Here is a 22,828-nt window from a genome sequence, read left to right on the forward strand (position 1 = left end):
AGCCTTCTGTATCATTATGACCTTATCCGGCCTCATGCGTGGCTGCGTTGAATCCTGGAGGTAGCTATCAAGCTCAAAGACGTGGCGCGCTCTCTACGACGCTTCTTCCGTCGCAGCAAGAGCCTTTCTCACACGGGCTAGGAGGTCTTCCGAATCCTCGATTCCTACACTGATCCTCACCAGGTACTCAATAACACCATACTTGGCCGCCCACTCAAGCTCCCTGGCATGCGCGAGCAGAGTGTAAGCGCAAGACAGGGTGAAGTTCGTGCCCAGAGACGGGCCCTTGGCTACTTCTAACGCATCGTAGAATGCCATCGCAGATGCAGGTTTATCGAAGACGATCGAGAGCAGAAATCCGTAGCCGCCTCCTTCCCTCCGGTGACGGTCGTAGTATGGTTGAGACGGACTGCCCTTGGGATAATACACCTGTTCCACTTTTGGATGCTTCTCCAACAGCTCAACGACAAGCTCGGAATTAGCGTTGGCTTTTTCAACTCTTTCGGCAAAGTCCACACTGTTGCGCTCCATGATCACTGCATCAGGCGGGAAATACGTGTCAAGGTACACCGCGTCCAACGTCGTTTTGAACTGGGAGTAGTACTTGGACTTTGGATTCAGAGCGAGACTCCCGCCCATTGCATTGCAGGCGCCACTGAACATTTTCGTTAAGCTGGTGCACACGATGTCTGTATGAGCGATCAGATCGAGATTTACAGCAGTGCCAACGGTGTCATCCAAGACGACTGCGAACCCATACTCGCGCGATAACTTCCAGATTCTGATCAGATCCGGTGATGCCAGTAATGGGTTGCCTGGGAATTCGAGGTACAGTGCCTCGTACCGCATTGGATCTGCCTCGAGGTCCGCTTCGAGTTGGTCCAGGTCAGCGTCCGAGGCGTTGTAAAGTGTGCACTGGAAACCATGGACTTTGGACAAGACCTTGAAGGTGTCGACGTACAAGAACCTGGGACATGGCTCAGTTCACTTGGCAGCATATGCGCCAAAGATTGCAGAACTCACCCAAACACGGCCACACCGGGCCTTTGCTCTCGATTTCCAGACACGAGATTTGCAGAATAAGCAATGGCCGACATACCGGTATGAAACAGCCAGACATCATTACTATAGACTGTTTGCTTCTCAGAACAGACTAGATCAGCTATGCGTGTGCGGAGCTTGGTCTTTGCTTTCACTGTCGCCATCGTTATTGGCATGTCGACATCAGGCTTGTGGCTGGCTTTTGTCCATATTGCAGTGGAAAACCAATGTGAAGCACATCGGCTGGAAATTCCATAGCCGGTATGTTGCCACAGTGCTTTGGGCTCTCCTTGTGAGGAAGATCCCCTGAAGATTATTGCGAATATCTCGGAAGTGCCGTCTCCACCTCCTCCAGCATAGGATTCGAGTGGGTTTATATCACCAGAGAAGTTGATCACAAAGGCACCGAGAGTATCATCTTTGGTTGTCTTCTGGAGATGTTCCAGACATACCATCGCCATGGCTTTTCCGGGGACAAGTAAAGCATCGAGATCGTCAATGTTCTCGACATTTGCTAGGACGTTCGCGAATTCAGATTTCGAGATGTGCCTCACGACTTGCTGGGCCAAGACGCGGACTATTCGTGGCACAAAGAACCTTGGGTAGCCAGTGTTGAGTTTCTCCAAGACTTTCTCATCGCGGTATGCCCAGCCCACGGTATCTTGCCATAGTGGGAGTGATACGCTTACTCCCTATGATCCTGAACTCAGCACCAGTTTGTAAGAGAAGTGAGCGTTCTTACGTGTGGATCGCCGGGAGGAAGAGAGCTTCCTAACTCTATCTGCATTGTGCTATACTCTCCGCTCTAGTATCCTTGGTGAAGCGTTCATGGGACAAAGGATTGAAGGAAGCAATCTCTCCGCAAGGTCTAGAACGACCAAAGGATGGCCACATGGTTGTAACATGGAGGTGACTTTCACCACTTGATCGGATCTCCGGGCGACTGTGTTTCCTAGCTGCAGTACCGAGAGGTGGCATGACGTGGAAGGCACAAACTGTGAGACGATTAGCAATGGTGCTACTGCAGGCGCGAGAAGCATCTTCTCATAGGCGGTGATCTAAGGAAGTTTGACAATTAATCCTTACTTATGGTCTTCAGCGAGCTCGAGGAGCAAACAAAAACTATTAGCTCCAATGCTCTGTTGTATCGTACCTCCTACATCCTACCACATAGAGTACCTATTCGACTTGTGTCTTTGTGAATATCCAGACCTCTTGGCGGTGTACATCAATTGGCAAAAGAGTGGGCTAATGCAACATTCGGAACCGGAAGCAGGGAGCTACTGCCGGAGCTACCAAACAAGCAATTGAAGATCACCTTTTTGTGTTTACCTAAATTGGTGTGTTATTTGGCAGCACATACAATCCGGTTCGCTGATAGGTCGACTGTATTGTCATAACTTGCTGAGCAAAGGGTGTTTCGTTCGCTGTGGCGTGGTCGGAGGTATTGGGACTTTATCTATATTTTGCCCTGTACTCAGTGTACGCACTTTGAGTGCAAGCTTGCTTACTTTCCCTGAGAACGCTTAGCCAGACAAGAGTACTTCTGTTGAGCTTTTCATGCGGATGTCAGTACGGCGAAGCTGAAACGGCAGAATTGACAAGAGAGAACATGAAGTTGATCATGAATGCCAGCTCGAGCGAATGAGCGAGCGAGGCAATGTATTTCGTTTCATACACAAATGCATCTGTCAACCATTACGGCCCATCCATCAAGACTTCTCAACGTGAGCGACAGTGATGTCAGCACCCTTCTGCGACGAAGTCGAGTTGATGCGGTTGCCCTCTTGCGACTCCTCATCGATAGCCTTTCCAACGTCGACCTTGCCAAACAGGTCGTCCATCTTCTCCAATGAGATACCCTTGGTTTCTGGGATGAAGAACCACGTGAAAACGAACATGGTGAAACAGAAAGATCCGTAGATGAAGTATGCTCCATATCCACCTTTGCCGACAGTGGCGATCATGTTTGGTGTAGCACGGGCAACGACGAAGTTGAAGAGCCATTGGGTCGCAGCTGCGATGGAGACGTTAAGAGCTCGGAGTCTGGCGGTTGGGATTTCAGAAACGTAGATCCAGCAGACTGGTCCCCAACCGAATTGGAAGAAGACGGCGAAGAGGTAGATGGCGACAATGGCGACGTAACCTGCTGGAGGGACTGGAACACCCTTCTGTGGGGGCTCGACGCGCACGTAGATGCCGATGTAGTACATGCAGAGCCCTTGGGCGATGGAAGTCCAGAGCAAACTCTTGCGACGACCGAGAGAGTCGGCTGCGAGGAGGAGGAAGAGCGCGCATCCGACCATCTTCAAGACACCGTAGATACCAGTTGCGAAGAGCGAGGATTCGGTACCGGTCAAGCCCAAGTTGGAGAAGATCTGAGGAGCGTAGTAGTTGATGGCGTTGGTTCCTATGCAGCTGTTAGCAGCCTGCTCATTTCGATGAAGCACGCGGACTTGACCTACCAGTCATCTGTTGGCATATCATCAATCCAATACTGATGAGAGTTCGCTTCCTGTTGCCTGGAATGGTGAACATTTCCTTCAAGAGATCCAGGGCACCAGAGCCAGCGATCAGTCGTCTCTCGTACGCAAGTTGGTCAGACATCTCTTGGAGCTCCTCCTGGACGTATGGGTGGGTTGCTGGGAGGTTTCGAATGCGGGAGAGAACCTTTGAGGCATCGTCCCAGCGGTCCTTGCGTGCGAGCCATCGGGGCGTCTCGGAGCTGATGAACATGCCGAAGAAGAGGATAACAGCAGGAAGAGCCTGGAGAGCAAGCGGCACCACGTACTGAATCGTGCCGGAGGAGTGAAGCAGAGATCCGTAGTTGATCCAGAAGGCAATGCAGACTAGTGGTGTCAGTACGTTTCCAGATGTCCGTATGAGGCCGGACTACTCACCTCCAGTGACAATGAAGAACTGGTACATGCCCGTCAAGGCACCTCTGATGGCTCGCGGCGCGTTCTCAGATGTATAAAGAGGTGTGATCATACTGGCAGCTCCAACACCGACACCTGCGATGAAACGTCCAATGTACATGACTGGGAAGTGTCCGGCTGCGGCTGCTTGCATGACGGATCCGACAATGGCGAAGAAAGCAGCGATCATCATGGCGATACGTCGGCCAAGCCTATCAGCAGCCCATCCTGCAACGAGAGCGCCGGCGAAGCAACCTGCTTGCAGTGTGGAGACGATGTTTGCTTCGAGGTTGGCGGAAAGGGTGGGGTTCTCGGACGCCAAAGGCAAGCCGTACTTTTGTCGGAATGGGTCGAGCTTCAGGACACCACCTGAACAAAATCAGTCAGCGCCTGTGGGAGGAGGTTGTTCAGAGATTGTTCGAATACGTACCGATGATACCAGTGTCCATTCCGAACAAGAAACCACCAAAGCATGCCTGCCGTATGTCAGTCGCCGCAACGGATCTGCTCGTAGACAAATCAACTCACACTTGCGCACACCACGAACACCCTCCAGTTGTAAATCTCCTTTGGGTCATTCTTCATCGACTCATTGCGACTATCACAAACATTAGCTCAATGTACCACATAGTCTGGAACAGTATCCTCACATAATCTTCTCGAGGATACCCATGGTGGCGGTAGTCGCTCAGTATCAGAGTGAGTGTAACAGATACTCTCAAGCCCTCGAATGGAGCGAGACACTTGTGATGAAGATCCTTGAAGACAAAGAGCGGAGAGCTGGAGCTGCAAGATGTGAGCAGGTGAGCAGGCAGTTCTTTATCTACAAAGAGCTCTCTTACCACAAAGGCGGAAGATATCCCCCTGCCCTTGGCGGCGTTGGCCGGTGCAGTGAAGTCCGAATAGCCAAAGAGGCAATAGACGAGTGGCGTCAAACGCACTAGTCTGCCTGTTTCCGGCTCGCGTGCTGCGTCGAACACCGTCTAGACAGGATCTCACATGGGGAGGAGAAGCTTGTCTTGCATGCGAGCCAGTATGGACCAAGTTGTCGTGCCGAAGTGCAATGTGTTGCAGGTTGAGCACCTTAGCGATTCACGCGGAGTAGCCCCATCCGCGCTACGCCAGGATCAAAGGAACGATTGGGTGGCGCTTTGGGGGTCACTGTCCAAGGCCTGTCCAAGCGCTGAGGCGCACACCGTAGGACGCTTCCCCGCAATCTCAGTTCCGTGTGGAGGTGCGTGGAGGTGAGGGCTGGGGTACAGCCAAAGGATGCTATCATGTGCTCTGTGCCAAGCGAGATTTTCCATCAATGAAACGCCTGCACGCATCCGTGCACGAGACATGTTGACCCCCATACCTGTTGTCGCGTGGCGGGCACGAGGTGAACAATGTCCAGATCTAGATGCACGTGGATCGTGGAGGGCGCATCTGTCTATCTTATCTGTTTGTACTCATACAGCGTGTAGTGAATAACCAATCGCACATGAAATCTATGCCTTGCATGGTGTTAGTCGGACCATGAGCGGCTTCTTTTCCCACATGATGTACGTCTTTTGGTCGGCCCATCGCTTGCTCTCTTCGCACAGTGTCAAGTCAAAGTTGTAGAGCGTCTTGGTCAGTATCAATCGCATTTCGTGGTATCTGCTCAAGTGGTCAGTGATCTCCGTCTTCGTCACCCAGCAGAGGTTCGCCAAACTCACGCCATATTCTTGCCCAAGCAATTCCGCGGACCAGTAGAGAACGGCTGGAGCGCATGTTTTTTGTCCTCGGAATATTTTGCTCCCTCTGGATCGTTTGGTAGCCATCGCTCTGGCACGAATAGCTCAGGGTCACGGAAGTTGTTTCGATTGTTGAAAACAGCCACGTTCGATACGCGGACTTTGCTCTACACCTCGTTAGCTCGATCGACGTCCCGTACCTGCAGAAGGATCACATACTCCAGGTGGAACCTCATGGCCATCCACAACCACAGGTGCTCCCGGTAAGGCGACACGTGGCAGACCCTGCGGCACAGGAGAATACATACGCAGCCCTTCCTCCAGACAAGCATGAAGATACTCCAACGCCTGCAGTCTTTCCACTGTGATCTCTTCCTCGCTCGCGAAAGCGCTGCGGATCTCCTGGACCAATCTCTGCATCTTCGATGGGTTCGTCAAGAGTCGGAAAGTCACACCACTCAGCAGCGTTGCCGTGGTTTCTGTCCCAGCGATCATGAAAATTTCTGCATTCGCATACATTTCCTTCTTCGACAAACCACGACCTTCCTCCTTGCCGAGAACGAGTCCCCAAATATCTGGTCTGGCATCTTGCTTCTCAAGTCGTCGTTCCACGCGCACACGTGAGAAGTCTGCATGCAATTGCATCTGCTCCTTGATAGAGTTTGGCATGCAGTACTTCAGTAGAAACTCGTCCAAGGATGGCGCGAGCATTCTCATCGAATGTAGGATTACACCGAAATGCAACCCGCCAAAGATGGCAGCCACCCAAGGGTGATAGTCGGAGTTGTCCAACATACCCAGCGGCTCTCCGAATGTCAAGTCGCCCATGATGTCGAAGGTGGTGCAATTGTATAGTTTCACCATGTCGTATTTCTTGCTGGGATCTTGGCGTATCTTGCTGATCATTTTGTCAATGTGAGTGAGGAAAAGTGGTTCCTGGAGTTTTAACGATCGATCGGAAAAGGCGTGACTGAAGATCTTTCTCATCCGCGCATGATTGGCGTCGTCGGAGTTGACGATATCGCGTGTGGTCGTTCCCGGATTGGTGTAGAAGTCTTCGTCCTTTTGAAGAGACCCGTAGCCGGCCTTTTTGAACCCATACACATCTTTGTATGAGTCGGCGCTAGAAAAGGACAACTCATTCGGGGCCACGCGGACGACCTCCCCATATTCATCGTGGAGTTTGGTGATCCAAGCGACGAGGTCGCCTTTGAAGTTTTGGCGAACATAAGGTATCGAACTGGCCTTGCAGGCGACTGGGCCTGGAAACTTCGAGAGTGGGTGGAAGAACAGATTGTAGATGTATCCAAGGAGTGAATATGCGATTAGCAGTACGCACAATGCAAGCACCGCGCCGCTGATGCTCGTTGGCACCAATCGTATTGTATGGTTGTCAGTCATATTTTGTGTAGAATGATCTTACTCGTGAGCAGCAAGACAGGTCGACTTAGCTTATTATAATAACTACGTGACCTGGGCATAAGAGTGCGCATACGCCACTACCGGCAGATCTTGAACTTGGCATAGGAAGTTTAGGGCCAGGCCTACCACAGGGGCAATGGATTATACCAGTCGACCAGTTTCACCGGCACTGTGAGGTTCCGATGCCTGTGGACAAGCAGAAATGGACGACAGCATATGCACGCAACACACTTTCGGGACCATCGCGAGGAGAGTTGTACAGCTGCTTCTTCGATTTACCGGACACACATGACGATGTTCCGCGTCTGATGGGCCTGTTTCAGCTTAGCAAGTGCGAGCTTAGCAGCTGCGACCTCGTAACAAATGCGAGCTCTGCTGACTCGCCCAGAAACCACAGATGTTGTCTGGCGAAAGTGCGGGTAACTTGTTTTTGGTAGCATTCTCATCCAATGCCTTTGCGGCTCCGGTGGCTCATCACAGGCAGCAGCTTGGCAGTGTGCTTCACGATGTATACGACGAGAGGTCATCTCCGCGTCGAGTGCACAACGGAGACGGAGCAGGAATTGGAGACCGCTCCTCTCGCTGGGATCTGTGGCACTTGATGAGCACTCACATCTTGAGCAATGCCGAATAATGTGACCAGTCCCATCTGCGTCACACGGCTGTGTCTCCTACAGTCCTGCGGAAACGAAGCAGTTGTCTATCTCTTGCAGATGCATGCAGGTGCTTGCTGCGACTTGCTCTGTTTGTCGGGCGACTCGGCGACAGGCATCTCTTTTGCAGTATTCCTGCTAGGGAACGACAGGGCTTCGGCGGCGCGAGTCTCACGCCTGTCGCCATTCGATTGCACCACCTCGGACGGTGGTCGCTTCCACCCTCGTCGGCAACATGTAATGTCGAAGACAAGAACATCCGCTTCGCTATGGTACCGTCATCACACTCATCAGAATATCATGAACGCGACGGGCCCGCGAAGAGTCAGCAAACATGTGAGAGTTGGCCGAGGCCCGCCAACTGGAGAGCGAGCTCCTCACGTAGCCGAGGCCGTGGCTGTTACACGACTGTCAATAACAGAGACCTCAGCTGTCAGCAATCCATCTCCATTCGACTCTGTAGACTAGTAGTCATCCAGTCTTGACGTTTGCTCGCTTGCCCAAATACTGAATCATCGACATGGCAGCCTCACGAGTCTCGCAGATCGTGTCCCAGTTGAACCCTCTGGCCAGCCCAGTGGACAAGATGTAAGACTGAACAGTGGCGATAACAGTACCTAGACTAAAGCTCGACTACAGCACTCAAAAGAACCCCGACGATGTGGTCATTACACTTGCTCTCCGTACGCCTCTCACCAAAGCTGGTCGTGGTGCCATGAAAGACACAACCCTGGACGGCATGGTGTTCAAGCTGCTCGAGCAAGTAAATGCCCAGTCCAAGCTTGACCCCAAGCACGTGGAAGACATCTGTCTGGGTAACGTCCGTGAAGGTAGCGCTGCCTACTACGTGCGTGCTGCGGCCCTCGCCGCCGGCTATCCAAACACCTGTGCTGCGTCTGCAAGTGCTCGATTCTGCTCGTCTGGTCTTACCGCCACTCAACATATTGCCACCTCCATCCAAGCCGGCATCATCGACTGCGGCATTGCCATTGGAGCCGAGCTGCTCAGCGACAACAGGCCGCGCTTGGAGCGTCCCTTCGTTGATGAAATCATGGGCAACTCGGAAGCTCGTGATTGCATGATTCCTATGGGTGGGCTAATCTCGACTGTCACTCTTGGCGATATGTCAGCTAACATCTTTCACCAGGCGGCACATCGGAAATCGTCGCTAAGGAATTCAACGTTACCCGCGAGAAGCAAGACGAATACGCAGCCGAATCTTACCGCCGTGCTGAAGCTGCCGACAAAGCCGGACTTTTCCAAGACGAGCTGGTTCCCATTACCGTCATCAAGGACGGCAAGGAGACCAGAATCGAGAAGGATGAGATCCGCTACGGCACGACCTACGAGAAGATTGCCAAGCTTCCTGGCGCATTCAAGGACTACGGCGACCGCAGCACAGCAGGTAACAGCTCCCAAGTGACCGATGGCGCCGCAGCAGTCATTCTCATGCGCAGATCGAAAGCTCTCGAGCTCGGCCAGCCGATTCTGGCCAAGTATGTCGGAACTGCTCTCGCAGGTCTGCCACCAAGGATCATGGGAATTGGTCCATCTCTCGCGATCCCAAAGTTGCTGTCCAAGTATAACCTGGACTTGCACAAGGACATTGACCTAATTGAGATTAACGAGGCTTTTGCTTCAATGGCCGTGTACTGTCGCGACAAGCTAGAGCTGGACTGGAGCAAGATGAATCCTCGCGGTGGAGCCATCGCACTGGGACATCCATTCGGTATGACTGGTGTGCGACAAATTGTGACGATCTTGAGCGAGGCGAGGAGGCAGAAGAAGAAGGTCTGTTTGACGAGCATGTGTTTGGGTACCGGAATGGGTGAGTCTTATCCGATGCAGCGAGGTAGTGATTGTTTGACTGACTTCTTTCACCAGGCATGGCAGGATTGTTCGTGAACGAACAGCTTGATGGACCAGAGTCGAGTCCGACTGCTGAAGGCCGGAACGCAACTGCTCCAGGTATCATGAGATGATGATCAAGTACTAAGTTAGGGAAAGGAAAAGTTTAGCAGCCAAACATGCGGAAAGATAAATGTATGCCAGCTTTTGACCCCAATGTTTGAAGCGTCGTCTCCTGAGTGATGGCGGTTCCCCTCGAATCAAGCCAATATGCAGGATTAGGCACAGTATGCCAGTTGATGGGCTAGAGTGATGTGAAGTAATACAGGTTCAGGCTAGGAGGTATCGTCGAATTTAATGACTGAAGAAGCCGAGACCTGGCCATGACGGGGATGTGTGAGGCCATGTTTCCTGCCAAGACTCGTTCGACGGGGATGTTGCGAGACCCTGCATATGTCCTTACCCACCCGTGAACACGAGTTGCCAAACATAAGTCTCCTATCCATTCGCTACAGCTTGGGCGAGGCAGACAGGCAGCCCTCGAGATGCCACGGGACATGTCACCAGGACGATAATACCTCCTCTCTTTCCCGCCATGCGACTCCGCCATGTAGCGCAATCCAGTCTGCGGCGCATCACTCGCCGCTACCCATGGACCAAGCACATCTCGCTCTTCACCTCCGCCATCACGCTACTCTGGCTGTACTTCATCCACGCCGAAGAACGAGGCATCTCCCACTCACATATCAGAACATGTGACTGGCAGAACTGGGAGTCATGGCATCGCGATGCACAACCCCACCGATCCGTCTTCATCGCCGACCCGCAACTCGTCGACCCCCACACGTACCCAGGACGTCCGTGGCCGTTGTCGAGTCTGACCGAGTACTACACCGATTTGTACATGCGAAGGAATTTTAAGCTGATCAACCAAGTGCTGGATCCTGACAGCATTGTATTCCTCGGAGATCTCCTGGATGGAGGACGGGAGTGGAGCACGGAAAGAGCGAGGGGCTTGAACACCGATCAGAGACAGGTGCTGATCAACCTGCTGATATTGGATGAGAAGAAAAAGGAAGGACAGAGACTGCTGGGTGATGGGACAACGGACCTCAACCAATTTGTCGCAGGTGAAAATGGCCGCTGGAGCAAGTATAAGCAGCAGCAGTGGGATACCGAGTACGACCGCTTCGCGAGGATATTCCTGGCTGAGGACCAGCTATACCCGGGTGTGAATCGGAGCCTGCTGGCAGCATGGGAGCAGCCAGAAAGTCCTGTGAGCATTGAAAATGGCGCGAGAAATGTGACATGGGATGAGTATGCAACTGCGGGAGGCAAGAGCCGGATTTTGAAGACAAGTCTGCCTGGAAATCACGACTTGGGCTTTGGCAATGGAGTACAAGTGACTGTGAGGGACCGCTTCGAGAGTCACTTTGGAGAGTCCAACAGTATCTACGTGCTCGGGAACCACACTTTCGTGAGCCTGGACACTCCGTCATTGAGCGCATATGACGAGTTCGTTCCGGATGTTGGAGAAGTCAGTGAAGAGCGCCGGCAAAAGTACAGTCACTTATGGAAACCCGCGAACGAGTTTCTGGATGGCTTGGACAAGACAGGCCCTAAAGTTGTCGCAGAAGAGCTGGAGCGGATCTTCCCAGGCTCGCACCCTCCCAAGCTATGGTCACACGATATTGTCGAGCACAAGGACGATCGCGGCATTTTGGACAAGCTGAAGCCCGCTTCAGGACCTCACATGAAACGCGATGATGAAGAGTGGAAATTGGCCCCAACTGCGAAGAAGCCAACAGGGCCCCGGCTTCCAGTCGTTCTTCTGTCCCATGTCCCGCTCTACCGTAACCCCGACGTCGACTGCGGCAAGCTGCGAGAGAGGGGGAAAGCGATCCCGCTCTCTGCAGGCTATCAGTACCAAAATGTATTGACGCCAAGTCTGACGAGTATCGTTGGCAAGAAAGTCTCTGCAGCTGGCGACATTGTGCACATTTTCTCAGGAGACGACCACGATTACTGCGACGTTGATCATCGATTCAATGTGGGCCGGTACGACGATGCCACGAAAAAAGAACATGTTGTAATGCGAACTGTCCGCGAGGTGACAGTCAAAAGCTTCAGCTGGGCCATGGGTGTGCGCAAGCCAGCATTCTTGCTGGTGAGCTTGTGGAATCCTGTTGATGAAAAAGGCAAGCACGTCGGCGACTGTATGGGTGGCGTAGCCGAAGGATGCAAAACTGTCCAAACGGAACTGTGTCTGCTACCTGATCAGCTGAGCATCTTCATCAGCTATGCTCAGCTGCTGGGGTTGACTATCATAGTGCTCTTCGTGAGATCAGTCATTATTGGCATTCGGAACCTTCCCGAGCCCGAGGAGGACGACTCTGAGCTGGACATTAACACAGCTCGCGAGAAAATGGGGCTTCCCCGATACCTTCCTCGGGGAAAACCATACGGACGGAATGGTTCTATCAGTCCTCGAAAGGCTTCGCCGAAGCCCGACGAAAAGAAGGGCCGTGGTCGTGCAAGTTCAACGTCTACCGGTTCAGCCAACGGCAATAACATCGGCAATCAGCATCTCAGCGTGCAACGCTCCTACAATGCTCGTACAAGAACAGTGTCACCTGCGATGAAGTCTGGCTCCCTTACTCCAAATCATTCTGGCTATGTCTTGCCCGACCTCTACGAAGCCAACAGCAAGATGAACGGCAACGGCAGCTTGATTGACAAAGCTGGATACTATCCCAAAATGCGCTGGCGGGACCCGGACGAAGATGAAGAAAGCGACGAAGAGTCACACGTAGGGGGCCATTATGATGATTTGGACGACAGTCAAGCGAAAGGCGGGAAAGTCGGGCGAAGGAAGCCCAAATCAAAAGCACGCAGGGCGTTGGATGAATTTTTCAGAAGTCTCTTGTTAATTGCCGTTCCGGCTGCATTGTGGTATGGGTTTTTGATTAAGAATGGGTGATGTATATATTGCATGAACGGACTCCTTTCTTTCCTCAGGCCACATCGGACTGGCAATTGGTAAATTCATAGATGGTCTTGATGTGCTGAGCGCTCTTCAGGCGGCTTCTTCACCAACGAGGAGACACTGGGAAATCAGCGATGTGACACGCTTGTTGTCGACTGGCGGCATCCCTGTCCTATCAAGGTAGTGACTTCGCTTTTCTTTGGCATACGATCACTGGAAACTTCGCGACGAAGCTGTAGACCGGCCTGGCAACAAGGAGAGAATGCTGCGACAAGAAGCAGCAAACCACTTCCACAATGGCTCAGGCGCATCTAGGCGATCGCGCCTTTGACGACCAAAGCTAGGCTGATAGAGAAGGGTGCGAGACATTCCAGCACTGCGCAAACAAGCAATCTTCCAGCATCATGGCTCTTCAGGACTTAATTGACACTGCGGCTGTAGTTACTGAACATCAACACAGCAACTCACACTGCGCTTGCCATGGCGGATTACGATGCCGTGATTGGCGTTTCACTCGTTGCCATCCTCGTTGCGTCCCTCGTTCAATTTTACGTCGAAGCACAACATGCTGGACTCTGGCACAGGCTGGGGAAAAGCACACGGAAACGATTTGAACATGTGATCCACTTGTGGTCTTGGATGCGGAACCAGCGTGATCAGAACCATGGGCGCTTTCCCGGTGTCGAGTTGGCACCAAATAGAAGAGACCGCCGACAAGCAGTGGAGGATGGGACCCGCACCTTGAGAACTTGGCCATTACTGGGCGTTCATCTGAGCTTCATCTCCTGGTATTCAATCGCAATGTTCTTCGCATGGGCAGCTGTGAGCATACTCAGTGGAGTGCAGATGGGTCGATCCATATCAGAAAAAGACAACTTGAAGATCGACGCTGACATCGCAGGAACTGGAGTCCTGATCGGTCTCTTCACACCAGCCATGCTCACGGCGCTAAATCTTGTGCTCGGCCACTTCCATTCCCAAGATGGAGGGATTCTGGAGATCGGCGCAGCGCACTTTGCTAATCTCTCTTCACTTCTGATCAACACTCTGAAGGCTCTGTGGTGTGGTTCCATCGATCAATTGTCCGAGGAAGAAAGACTGATCGCTGCAATTTCCATCAATTTGTGCTGCACAAGCCTACGCATGAGCTTCTCGGACAAGACTGCTTTAGCGTCTCGGTCATTCATGGCTCTATCATCAGTGTCGCGCCTGTTCGGACTCATTTGCATGTTCATCCTTCTCGGCAGCATTGGACACGCATCAGCTGCGTTCTCGATCTCAACGTTGCATTGGTATGGGGCGATTCGGTCGCATGATGGCACTTACTGGAGCGTATGGGCTTTGCTCGCAACGAACTGCATGATCTGGATGTCTGACACACTTCTTGTTGCGTACAGGCACACACCTGGCTTTGACAAGGCGCACAAGGCGCAAGAGAGAAACACCTTCCATGCATTTCCGACATTGCGCACGACCGCTCTCTTAAAGCACGTCCAAAGCTTGCCGGTGCTCGTCATGGACATGTGGGCGATTATGGCATTGGCACAAGGCTCAGATCGTGGGAGCTTAGCAGACTGGGGTCAGAGCGCTGCGTTAGCCACAGCCCTGACAACAATAGCACACTGGGGCTATCGCGTGCTCTACGACATTCTCTGGAAGTCCTGGCACAACAATCGATGGCTGAACTTCAGCCGGCCGAGTCCTGGGGAGATTGATGCTCCATTGAATGACACAGGTTATTGGCCGCGCGAAGCAGCAACCAAGACCAAGCAGGAGCTGCAAGAAGAGCTCCTTGAAGCATGCCGAACCAACGACATTACATGGTTCGATGAGATCATGCAGCAGCTCGAAGACGAAGATATCAATTTCGTGGACCAAGAGACGAATAGGACTCCACTACTCATTGCCATCGAAAACGGGAGCCTGACTTTGATCAAGGAGCTGAAGGAGAATCATCAAGCCTCGTCAGCGTATCTTGATACTGAACCGGCCGTTGTGCGTGCTGTTGAGCTCGGAAGGCACAACATCTTGACTTACCTGATCTTCGACTCTACCTTCACTGAAGATCCATGTCAATTGTCTCGGAAAGGAACGTCTCCACTGCAGCTTGCATGCCAGAGTGGGCATTGGGCTGTGGTCGAGGTCCTACTCCGGCATCCAGCTGTGACGAAGGAACTCACGTTAGCGGGACGTCGTGGGCCTTTGTGGACAGCACTTACTCTCCCGCAGCGGGACGTTGCGATCAAGGTGTCTTCACTGCTCCTTTACAAGCTGGACCAATTGAATGACTCTAGTGTGTCCTTTGACGCCTTGGTAGACCTCATTCGCGATGGGAACTGTGCTGCGATCCAAAGTTACAGCGAGGTGGCAATATCGTCACAACCATTTCCTATGAATCGGAAGGACTCTAACGGATGGACGCTTTTACACTGGGCTGCATGGAAAGGCGACATGGGAATCTTGGAGGGGGTCTTGAGGCAGATGCCAGGCACCACTGACGCAACAATTGTCAATGAGCCCACGTGTGATGGCAGGACAGCGCTGCATGTTGCAGCACAGTATGCGCCCTCTGATCTTGCTTTGAGGCTGCTGGAATTGCCCACAATCGAGACGGGAATTCGAGACCATACTGGGCGGTCAGCACTACCGCTTGCTGCGCAGTTCGGAGCGCTACGCCTTGTGCAAGGACTGCGTAAATCCGGTGAGCGACCCTTGAACACCCTCATTTCCGAATATGTTCGCGACGGAGTCAAGTATTCATCGTACGGCCCAAAGCGGCCACACTTCGATCATGATATCGAAGGACGCACGCCACTGTCGTACGCCGTAGAGCAATTACATTTTGAGATCATGGACTTGCTCCTTGAAACTGGTGCTGATCCATTCATTGTGGACACCTCTCACAAGCTACCACTGGCGTATGCCTATGCAACGATCAGGACCAGGCATCCTTCTTCGCAATCGTGCCATCGGCATCTGCCCAGTGAGACATCATGGCCGGAGCCATCTGGCCGAACCACGACCGAAAATATTGTGGACGCTGAGTGGCGTAGCCTTGAGAGGTTCGTGAAACGGTGGATGCCTTCGAAGGAACGCTTCGATATCGACCAGTGGAAGACGGCATTGAAAGAGATAGCCGACCACGGCATGGTTCTCACCGGAGCCAAAACCAGTTTCATCGAATGGCTATGTTGCAATGGTATTCTTGATCCGACTACCAAAACAATGGCCGGCGTCGATGCAAAGCGCACTGCAAGTTGCTTTCTAGATTGTCTGTTATACTACGTGGCTGAGCATCGACTGCGAGGCTTGGCGGTTCCGCTCAATCACTTCAAGTGGAGCACTCACGGCGCCGACATGAGCTATCCTTTAGATGAGTTTGGAGGTCCTTGTGTGGCCATCTACGCTGCGAAGGCTATTGAGCTCGGGCACTTGCACCATGCCAAGTTCCTGGTGGGAGATGTTGGTATCGACATCAATACGCATGAAGGCTTGTTGCTCCATGCAGCCGTTCAAGGACAGCGCGTCGATGGCGTTGCCTGGGTCTTGAATTAGGAAGAGAAATGACCGCATTGGCCTCCAACGCAAGAAAACACCCAAGCAAAGCCAAAACGAAAATCTCCGAGTTGCTACTTGACAGAGGAGCTCGAGTAAGGCCCGACCACGGCCAGCTTCCTTTGTTCCGAGCCGCCCGGGTACATGATGCAGAGGAAGTGGCTAGGCTGTTGGAGCATGATAGCAGACCGGATCCATGCAATGATCGACATTCATTGAACTCTGTATTGGGTTTCACACTCGAAAAGATGAATGAGTCGAACTACAAAGCTTGTCAAGACACAATGAAGCTTCTCATGGAGCGTGGTGCTCGTTTCTCCAGAGAGGACCGCATATCACTGCCGCTCGACGCCGTTCAGTCGCTCCTCTTTGGGGCTGAGAAGCCATTTCTCAAAACTCTGATCAAATTTCACGCTCACATAAGAAGCGTGGATCCGGACTCATACGTGCTCAAAAGATTCGCCGAACATGGCGTACATCTGCTGCCGACTACGCAAGACATCAACTGGGACCCTGACTTCGAGGTGAGCTGGCAAGCTCCAGACGGAATGCCTGATGCAATACTCGCGCACGCAGTGGGGTCCTTGTGGCGATGGGTCCTTGAACAGAGTGGTGAGACCAAGGAGGAACACAAGCAGGCTTTCAGACAACAACTCGCATATCTCGATGCTACGACTGGGCATCAGCTCGTTGCCGCTGCTACCCCTTTACCGTTTTCTGGAGACGATGGTCTCGTTGTAGGATTAGATGATGACGTTCTCTGCGAATCAGCACTCGAGGCAGGGGCAGAAGTTGCAACATGGCCTCCAGATCCAGTCGAAAACATGCGATCGGCGCCGTCATAAGAAGCTCAAGGGCGTCAAGGGCGTCTCTGCACGGAGGAGGAAGGTAACTCAGAGCCATGATAAGGGTAGCGCCGGACCCATCGAAGCGGAATGTCAGATTTGGTAGCTACAGCTGTAGATCCGCAGGAAGGTTATGGGGACTGACGGTGTCTGCCGTAGGAGAGGCACCAGCTTCGCGAGAACATCCGGTTCAAATACAGCACATCTCAATGCCAAAGCATGTTCCATGCCAAGATATCCACTTCCAGATCATCACCTCCTCCTCCCAATAACCCCCTTCACAACACTACTCCCCTTCGTCCCCGGTTTCTTCACCGCACTCTTCCCAACAACTCCATTCCCACTTCCCACACCATTCTTCTTCCCCGCCGCAACACTCCTCTCCCTCTCCTCCTCCTCCTCCTTCGCCCTCCTCCGATCAACCTCAATTTGCAACTCCAACTCCGCCTTCTTACTATATTCAATTTCCCTCCTTCCCTTCCCACTACTATACCCCTTCTCCTTCACCGAATAAAACACTCCACCCAAGTCCGCCAACCAATGCGCATCGACCGCCGTCGCGACAGACATGTACTCCTTGCTCGTAAGAATAAGTTCATGGTACACGACATAGTCTGGCGGGTCACCAGAATTATACAACGCGGAGGTGGGATGTAAATTCATGGTGACGCTCGTTCGGAGATTGACGTATTCGCCCAGACCTTTGCGTTTGGCGGCTTGGTGGTAGTATCCAGAGCAAATACACTCTCTCACGACATCGAGATCGTAACCGCAAGTTGAGATGTCCATTTTGGAGGATTTCATGATATCGGTGATTTGCTGTTTGATTTCTTCGGCTCGACGTAGGGCTTTTGGGTGGAGGAAGTGTTTGACACACCAGCCGTCTTTGCGGCCGTTGAAGACCCACTGTTGGTAGACGGTGAGGAGGGTGAGGTGGTCGGAGTCGTGGACGAAGAATTTTTCTCGCGCGGCGTCGGCTTCTTCGAGGCGTTCTTTGGGGCGGTAGAAGACGGATGGGACGGAGAGCATCGAGACGATGGTGATCATTTCTTCGGCGCAGTTGTATGTGGTTGATGAGGTGATGACGAGTTTGGCAAGGGATGGGTCCATGGGGAAGGATGTCATGAGGCGACCGAGTTCGGTGAGCTCGCCCAGGTTTGTTAGTGCGCCTAGTGCCCAAAGATCGAAAAGAGAAGTCGTTATGGTGTCTTGAGGAGGCGGGTCCATGAAGTCGAAGTCTAGCAAATCTTTGACCCCAAGTGATTTGAGGAGTAGAACAGTGTTGGCCAGATTCGTTCGCTGGATCTCAGGTATCGTTGCCACGTACAGTTCTTCCTTGAAGGCACGCTCAGTATAGAGGTGGAATGCTCGTCCGGGTCCAGTTCTTCCAGCGCGACCGGCACGCTGCGAAGCATTTGCCTGACTGACAGGTGTGATCTGCAGAGTGTCCATGCCCATACGAGGGTTGTAGACCTTAAGCTTGCTGAAGCCACAATCCACGACATACATGATTCCATCCACTGTAAGTGAAGTTTCTGCGATGTTTGTGGCAACGATGACCTTGCGCACTCCTGGCGGAGCTCTGTCGAAGATCTTGGCTTGCAAGTCCGCAGGCATCTGCGAATAGATGGGCAGAATGCTCAATTTGGGAGGGTCGTTCAGCTGAGCAAGACGTTCTGCGACCAGCTCGCATGTAACTTCAATATCCTCCTGACCCGTCATGAAAACGAGAATGTCTCCCTGGCCTTGACTGACGTGGATGGCGAGAACCTGTCGCACGGCACTGTCGACATAGTCTTCGCAAGGCGACCGTGAGTACTGGATGTCGACTGGGAATGTTCGTCCGGGAATGAAGAATTCCGGTGCACCACCGTAAAATCGCGAGAAGCGTTCGGCGTTCATGGTGGCAGAAGTGACGATCAGCTTCAAATCTCGCCGTCGCGCGAGTACTTTCTTGATCAGCCCCATGAGCACATCCGTATTTAGGGCACGTTCGTGAGCTTCGTCCATGATGATACAGCTATACTGATCGAGATCAGGATTCGTGAGCGATTCTCTCAGCAAAACACCATCAGTCATGTACTTGATCATCGTATCTTTACTCGTGCAATCTTCGAATCGAATGGCGTAACCCACAGTGCCTCCCAGCGGCACCTCCATCTCCTCACTGACACGCTTTGCCACTGACATGGCAGCCACACGTCTGGGCTGGGTGCATCCAATCATGCCGCTCTTGGCATAGCCATCCTCGTACAGGAATTGGGTCAACTGCGTCGTCTTTCCCGATCCCGTCTGTCCGACCACAATGATGACCTGGTTGTCTCGAATGACGCGTAGTAGATCTTCTCGTACGGCAAACGCGGGCAGGTACTCTCTCTGCTCACGCAACGATTTTGTCCTTGAGAAATCCGACTGACCAGCGTCCTGCTTCTTCATGTGCTCTGCAAACTTGCTGCCTTTACTCTTGCCGTCTTCCTCACCCTCGCCGAGAGCAGGAGCGGCCGAATCGGTGTCTTCTTCCTTCACTCCCGTGACATTGCCAAGTGTCGTCCCGGCGGCACTCGTTGCTTCCTGCGCCTGCTTTTGCCGTTCTTTCTGCTGCCTCCTCTCCCTCACAACTTTGCTGCCCTTCTTCGCAAAGACAGCCATATCACTTTGCGGATCCTTTACAGCACTGATCGGCTCCAGCTGCTTGGTGAAGACAGTCTTTCCGTCCAGGAAGGGTGGCTTCAGATCGTGCACCAACAAGTGCACTCTCGTTTCCTCGTTTTCATCATCCAAACTGTTGAAATTGTCCCGCGTTTGGGCGACACTCGAGGCCAGCATGCGATTCGCTTCCCACGCATCATTGTCCTTTTGTCTCTGCAAGAACTTGGGGTTCACGCGACTTCGCACAGCCATTTTCTTCTCCAACAGCTCCCGCTCCCGCTCCTGGTCTGCCCATGTTGTGTCCTCGTTCCCGCCGAAGGGATTGTGGGTTTCGTCACCCAGCACAGCGCCATCCTCGCCGTAATTGTACCAATCGCGATCTAAGGCGGCCGCATCATCGTCGTTGACGCCTGCTTCGGGCCCATCAAACTCGGCTTGGTGGGGCTGCGAGGGCGTGCCATCACGATAGTTGCGCGGTGTTGCAGAGCCTCGATCTCGGGACTGCGAAGAGGGTCGATGCGAATCTTTGAGCTTGTCGTGCGGGCGGCGGAAATGCTGGGGTTGTGCGGCGAAGTGCTCGTTGTCGTCGTTGTGGTCGGTACGCTGTCGCTTGGCTCTGTGTTCATCGCCAGCCATGATGATGCGCTCTTTGCCGTGGCCTTTTTGCAGCGAAGATACTCACATGCGCTCAATCGCCAGCCTTCGCGCACGACACTTTTTTCCGCCGAATGCTAGTTAGCGCCGGTCCCTGCAGCTGGTACACACTGGAAGAAAGAAAGAGCAGTGGAGGTGGTGGTGGTGGTGCAGGGGTGGGACACAATTCTCGGCGCGACCAGCTGCTCTTCCCGCCACTCCACCACCGCGTCGTCTATACCGTCTCAATCACTGCCACAACATCGGCTTCATCTTCCCAGCGATATCGATTCCAAATCTCGAGACATGCAGCGCCATCTTCACAGCTTTCCCGGGCCGCAACGTGGCGCTGCACTTCCCCGCCCAGATCTCGGCCTTCATCTCGCCGGTGCGACGGTGCTACGCCTATCTGCCGCCCTTATCGACTTCTCCTGCTCCCTAACTATGGCTTCCACCTTCGACGCGGCGCATTAGTGCTGCGTCGCACATGCCATCTTGGCCGTCCATCGCCTCTCACCATCCGCCCGGAGCACGCTGCCCAGACGGTAAGGATCAGCATCGAGACCTGAAGCTCGCGTCGACATTGCCATCTAAGGAAGCAGGAGGCTGTCCTGCGACCTCACTTTCCCTTCGTTTTCCATTGATCCCCTGTCTGCTGTGCTATTGTTCTCGCCTCTTGGGCGTGAACTACTAATCTGATCATGGCATTGAAGTCTGAGAAGCAGGTCAATGTCTCGCCAGACGATTCGACCAACAACAGCCTTCACGCCGACGACTTGATCAATACTTCGGGCCACGTGCAAGAACTTGACCGCACGTGGAATTTTTGGTCCATTGCTGGTGAAGCTATCATCTCCGACAACGCCTGGGGCGCTGGATCAGGCTCCTTGGTCCTGGCGTGAGTATACCTGTTCCTTCCGAGTCCTGCTATGCTAAGTGACATAGTCTGTATAATGGTGGAGGACCGGGAGTGCTCTACGGGCTGATGGCGGCGACCTTCTTCTACGCCTTCATTTGCGCCGGGCTGTCGGAATTATCCAGTGCCATGCCGACGTCTGCCAACGTGTACCACTGGGCTTCTGTCACACCAGGACCCAAGTACGGCAGAATTTGTTCGTGGTTTGCCGGCTGGTGGAATTGTGTCGCTTGGATTTTCGGCTGCTCCTCCACCTCGCTCGCTGCTGCCAACGCTGTCATCGCCATGTACAATCTCTATCACCCTGAGTATGTCCTACAGCGATGGCATGTCTTCATCGCATTCTTGTTCATCATTTGGACCGACAATGCCATCATCATGTTCGGCCAAAAGTATCTCGCGAGATGCGCTACAGCGAGCGGTATCATTTGCGTCTTGTTCTTCCTGGTGTCCCTGTTGACAGTAGCCATTATGCCAAGTAGGACTGGGGCGGGATACGCAACGAACGCATTCGTCTGGACCGAGTTCCAAAATTTGACGGGATGGAGCAGCAATGGCCTTGTTTTCCTCATGGGCGTCCTCAATGGAGCGTACGCTGTCGGCACCCCGGATGCAGTCTGTCATTTGTGCGAGGAGTGTCCCCAGCCAAAGAAGAACATCCCAAGGGGCGTCTTCACCCAGCTCACCACAGCTTTCGTCATGGCATTTGCATTTTACACATCACTCGTAAGTTTTCGTGTCTTCTGCCTGGTATAATGCAACTTCTCACAAACTGAATCAGCTCTACGCCACCACCTCGCTCGACGATGTCTTTGGATCGACCATTGTATCACTACCGCTCGCCGAGATCTATCGTCAAGCAACGCGAAGCACGGCAGGAACCATGGCTCTTCTTTTCATCTTCTTCATCAACATCCTCCTCACTGTTCCGGGTGCCTGGATGGTCGCTGGCCGCATGCTGTGGACTCTCGGTCGAGACAACGCTTCACCCTTTCCCAGCTTCGTTGGCAAAGTGTCCCCTCGATATCGAAATCCGTTCAACGCCCAACTCCTCGTCACCATCGGCGGCACCATTCTTGGAGCAATCCACGTCGCCTCATCGACCGCCTTCAACGCCTTTGTGGCTTCTTTCACCATTTTCACCACCATGTCGTATCTCGCCGCCATCCTCCCTCATCTTCTCACTGGTCGCAAACATGTCAAGCCTGGACCATTCTGGATTCCTGGCATCTGGGCATATATCATCATGGGCGTCGCATGCGCTTATATCCTGGTCTTCAACATTATCTACATGTTCCCGTACACATATCCCGTAGCAAGTCTGGATCTCATGAACTGGACGAGCGTCATGTTCGCGGGCATCACGTTCTTGCTGACTGTAGGATACTTTTGGAAGAGTCGAACAGGATATGTCGGGCCAAGGGTGGTCATGGATGCAAGTGATGATATCATGAAAGGTGTGATCGGACTAGACCAGCAGATTCAGAGGGACCTTGCGAGGCACTCTTAAAGTGATCATCATGATGAGATAGAGACCATGGCAATGTCCAACGATTTTCACTTCCATCCCCTCTCTCCACTACGCGAGGGCTCGGGCTTCAAATTCGACGCTGCGGTCATGCAAATGGCATTCAGATTGAGCTG

General features: G+C 52.9%; 9 protein-coding genes across 9 annotated transcripts; 5 read left to right on the forward strand and 4 right to left on the reverse strand.

Moving 5' to 3' along the window:
* Nucleotides 1-93: 93 nt before the first annotated feature.
* RHO25_006333 (uncharacterized protein) lies at nucleotides 94-1,828 on the reverse strand (the record flags this gene model as incomplete). Its single annotated transcript, XM_023597167.1, has 3 exons — nucleotides 94-967; nucleotides 1,024-1,733; nucleotides 1,784-1,828. The coding sequence occupies 3 exons, from the start codon at nucleotides 1,826-1,828 to the stop codon at nucleotides 94-96; spliced, it is 1,629 nt and encodes a 542-aa protein (XP_023451938.1).
* A 925-nt stretch (nucleotides 1,829-2,753) lies between these two features.
* RHO25_006334 (uncharacterized protein) lies at nucleotides 2,754-4,632 on the reverse strand (the record flags this gene model as incomplete). The annotated part of the gene is made up of 6 exons (XM_023597168.1): nucleotides 2,754-3,451; nucleotides 3,507-3,890; nucleotides 3,942-4,328; nucleotides 4,390-4,435; nucleotides 4,488-4,557; nucleotides 4,610-4,632. 6 exons carry the CDS (start codon nucleotides 4,630-4,632, stop codon nucleotides 2,754-2,756), a joined length of 1,608 nt encoding a protein of 535 aa, XP_023451937.1.
* An 817-nt stretch (nucleotides 4,633-5,449) lies between these two features.
* Nucleotides 5,450-7,078, reverse strand: RHO25_006335 (uncharacterized protein; the record flags this gene model as incomplete). The annotated part of the gene is made up of 3 exons (XM_023597169.2): nucleotides 5,450-5,600; nucleotides 5,660-5,844; nucleotides 5,897-7,078. The coding sequence occupies 3 exons, from the start codon at nucleotides 7,076-7,078 to the stop codon at nucleotides 5,450-5,452; spliced, it is 1,518 nt and encodes a 505-aa protein (XP_023451936.1).
* Nucleotides 7,079-8,272: 1,194 nt separating this feature from the next.
* Nucleotides 8,273-9,734, forward strand: RHO25_006336 (uncharacterized protein; the record flags this gene model as incomplete). Its single annotated transcript, XM_023597170.2, has 4 exons — nucleotides 8,273-8,340; nucleotides 8,392-8,843; nucleotides 8,900-9,580; nucleotides 9,637-9,734. 4 exons carry the CDS (start codon nucleotides 8,273-8,275, stop codon nucleotides 9,732-9,734), a joined length of 1,299 nt encoding a protein of 432 aa, XP_023451935.1.
* A 461-nt stretch (nucleotides 9,735-10,195) lies between these two features.
* Nucleotides 10,196-12,580, forward strand: RHO25_006337 (uncharacterized protein; the record flags this gene model as incomplete). The annotated part of the gene is made up of 1 exon (XM_023597171.2): nucleotides 10,196-12,580. One exon carries the CDS (start codon nucleotides 10,196-10,198, stop codon nucleotides 12,578-12,580), a length of 2,385 nt encoding a protein of 794 aa, XP_023451940.1.
* An 807-nt stretch (nucleotides 12,581-13,387) lies between these two features.
* RHO25_006338 (uncharacterized protein) lies at nucleotides 13,388-16,141 on the forward strand (the record flags this gene model as incomplete). The annotated part of the gene is made up of 1 exon (XM_023597172.2): nucleotides 13,388-16,141. The coding sequence occupies one exon, from the start codon at nucleotides 13,388-13,390 to the stop codon at nucleotides 16,139-16,141; it is 2,754 nt and encodes a 917-aa protein (XP_023451939.2).
* A 284-nt stretch (nucleotides 16,142-16,425) lies between these two features.
* Nucleotides 16,426-16,986, forward strand: RHO25_006339 (uncharacterized protein; the record flags this gene model as incomplete). Its single annotated transcript, XM_065602772.1, has 1 exon — nucleotides 16,426-16,986. One exon carries the CDS (start codon nucleotides 16,426-16,428, stop codon nucleotides 16,984-16,986), a length of 561 nt encoding a protein of 186 aa, XP_065458844.1.
* Nucleotides 16,987-17,238: 252 nt separating this feature from the next.
* PRP16 (DEAH-box RNA helicase prp16) lies at nucleotides 17,239-20,271 on the reverse strand (the record flags this gene model as incomplete). The annotated part of the gene is made up of 1 exon (XM_023597173.2): nucleotides 17,239-20,271. The coding sequence occupies one exon, from the start codon at nucleotides 20,269-20,271 to the stop codon at nucleotides 17,239-17,241; it is 3,033 nt and encodes a 1,010-aa protein (XP_023452817.1).
* Nucleotides 20,272-20,969: 698 nt separating this feature from the next.
* Nucleotides 20,970-22,694, forward strand: RHO25_006341 (uncharacterized protein; the record flags this gene model as incomplete). The annotated part of the gene is made up of 3 exons (XM_023597174.2): nucleotides 20,970-21,166; nucleotides 21,214-21,910; nucleotides 21,966-22,694. 3 exons carry the CDS (start codon nucleotides 20,970-20,972, stop codon nucleotides 22,692-22,694), a joined length of 1,623 nt encoding a protein of 540 aa, XP_023452568.1.
* Nucleotides 22,695-22,828: the final 134 nt, after the last annotated feature.

Source organism: Cercospora beticola, chromosome 4 (assembly GCF_033473495.1).
Source record: "Cercospora beticola chromosome 4, complete sequence".
NCBI classification, from domain to species: Eukaryota; Fungi; Ascomycota; class Dothideomycetes; order Mycosphaerellales; family Mycosphaerellaceae; genus Cercospora; species Cercospora beticola.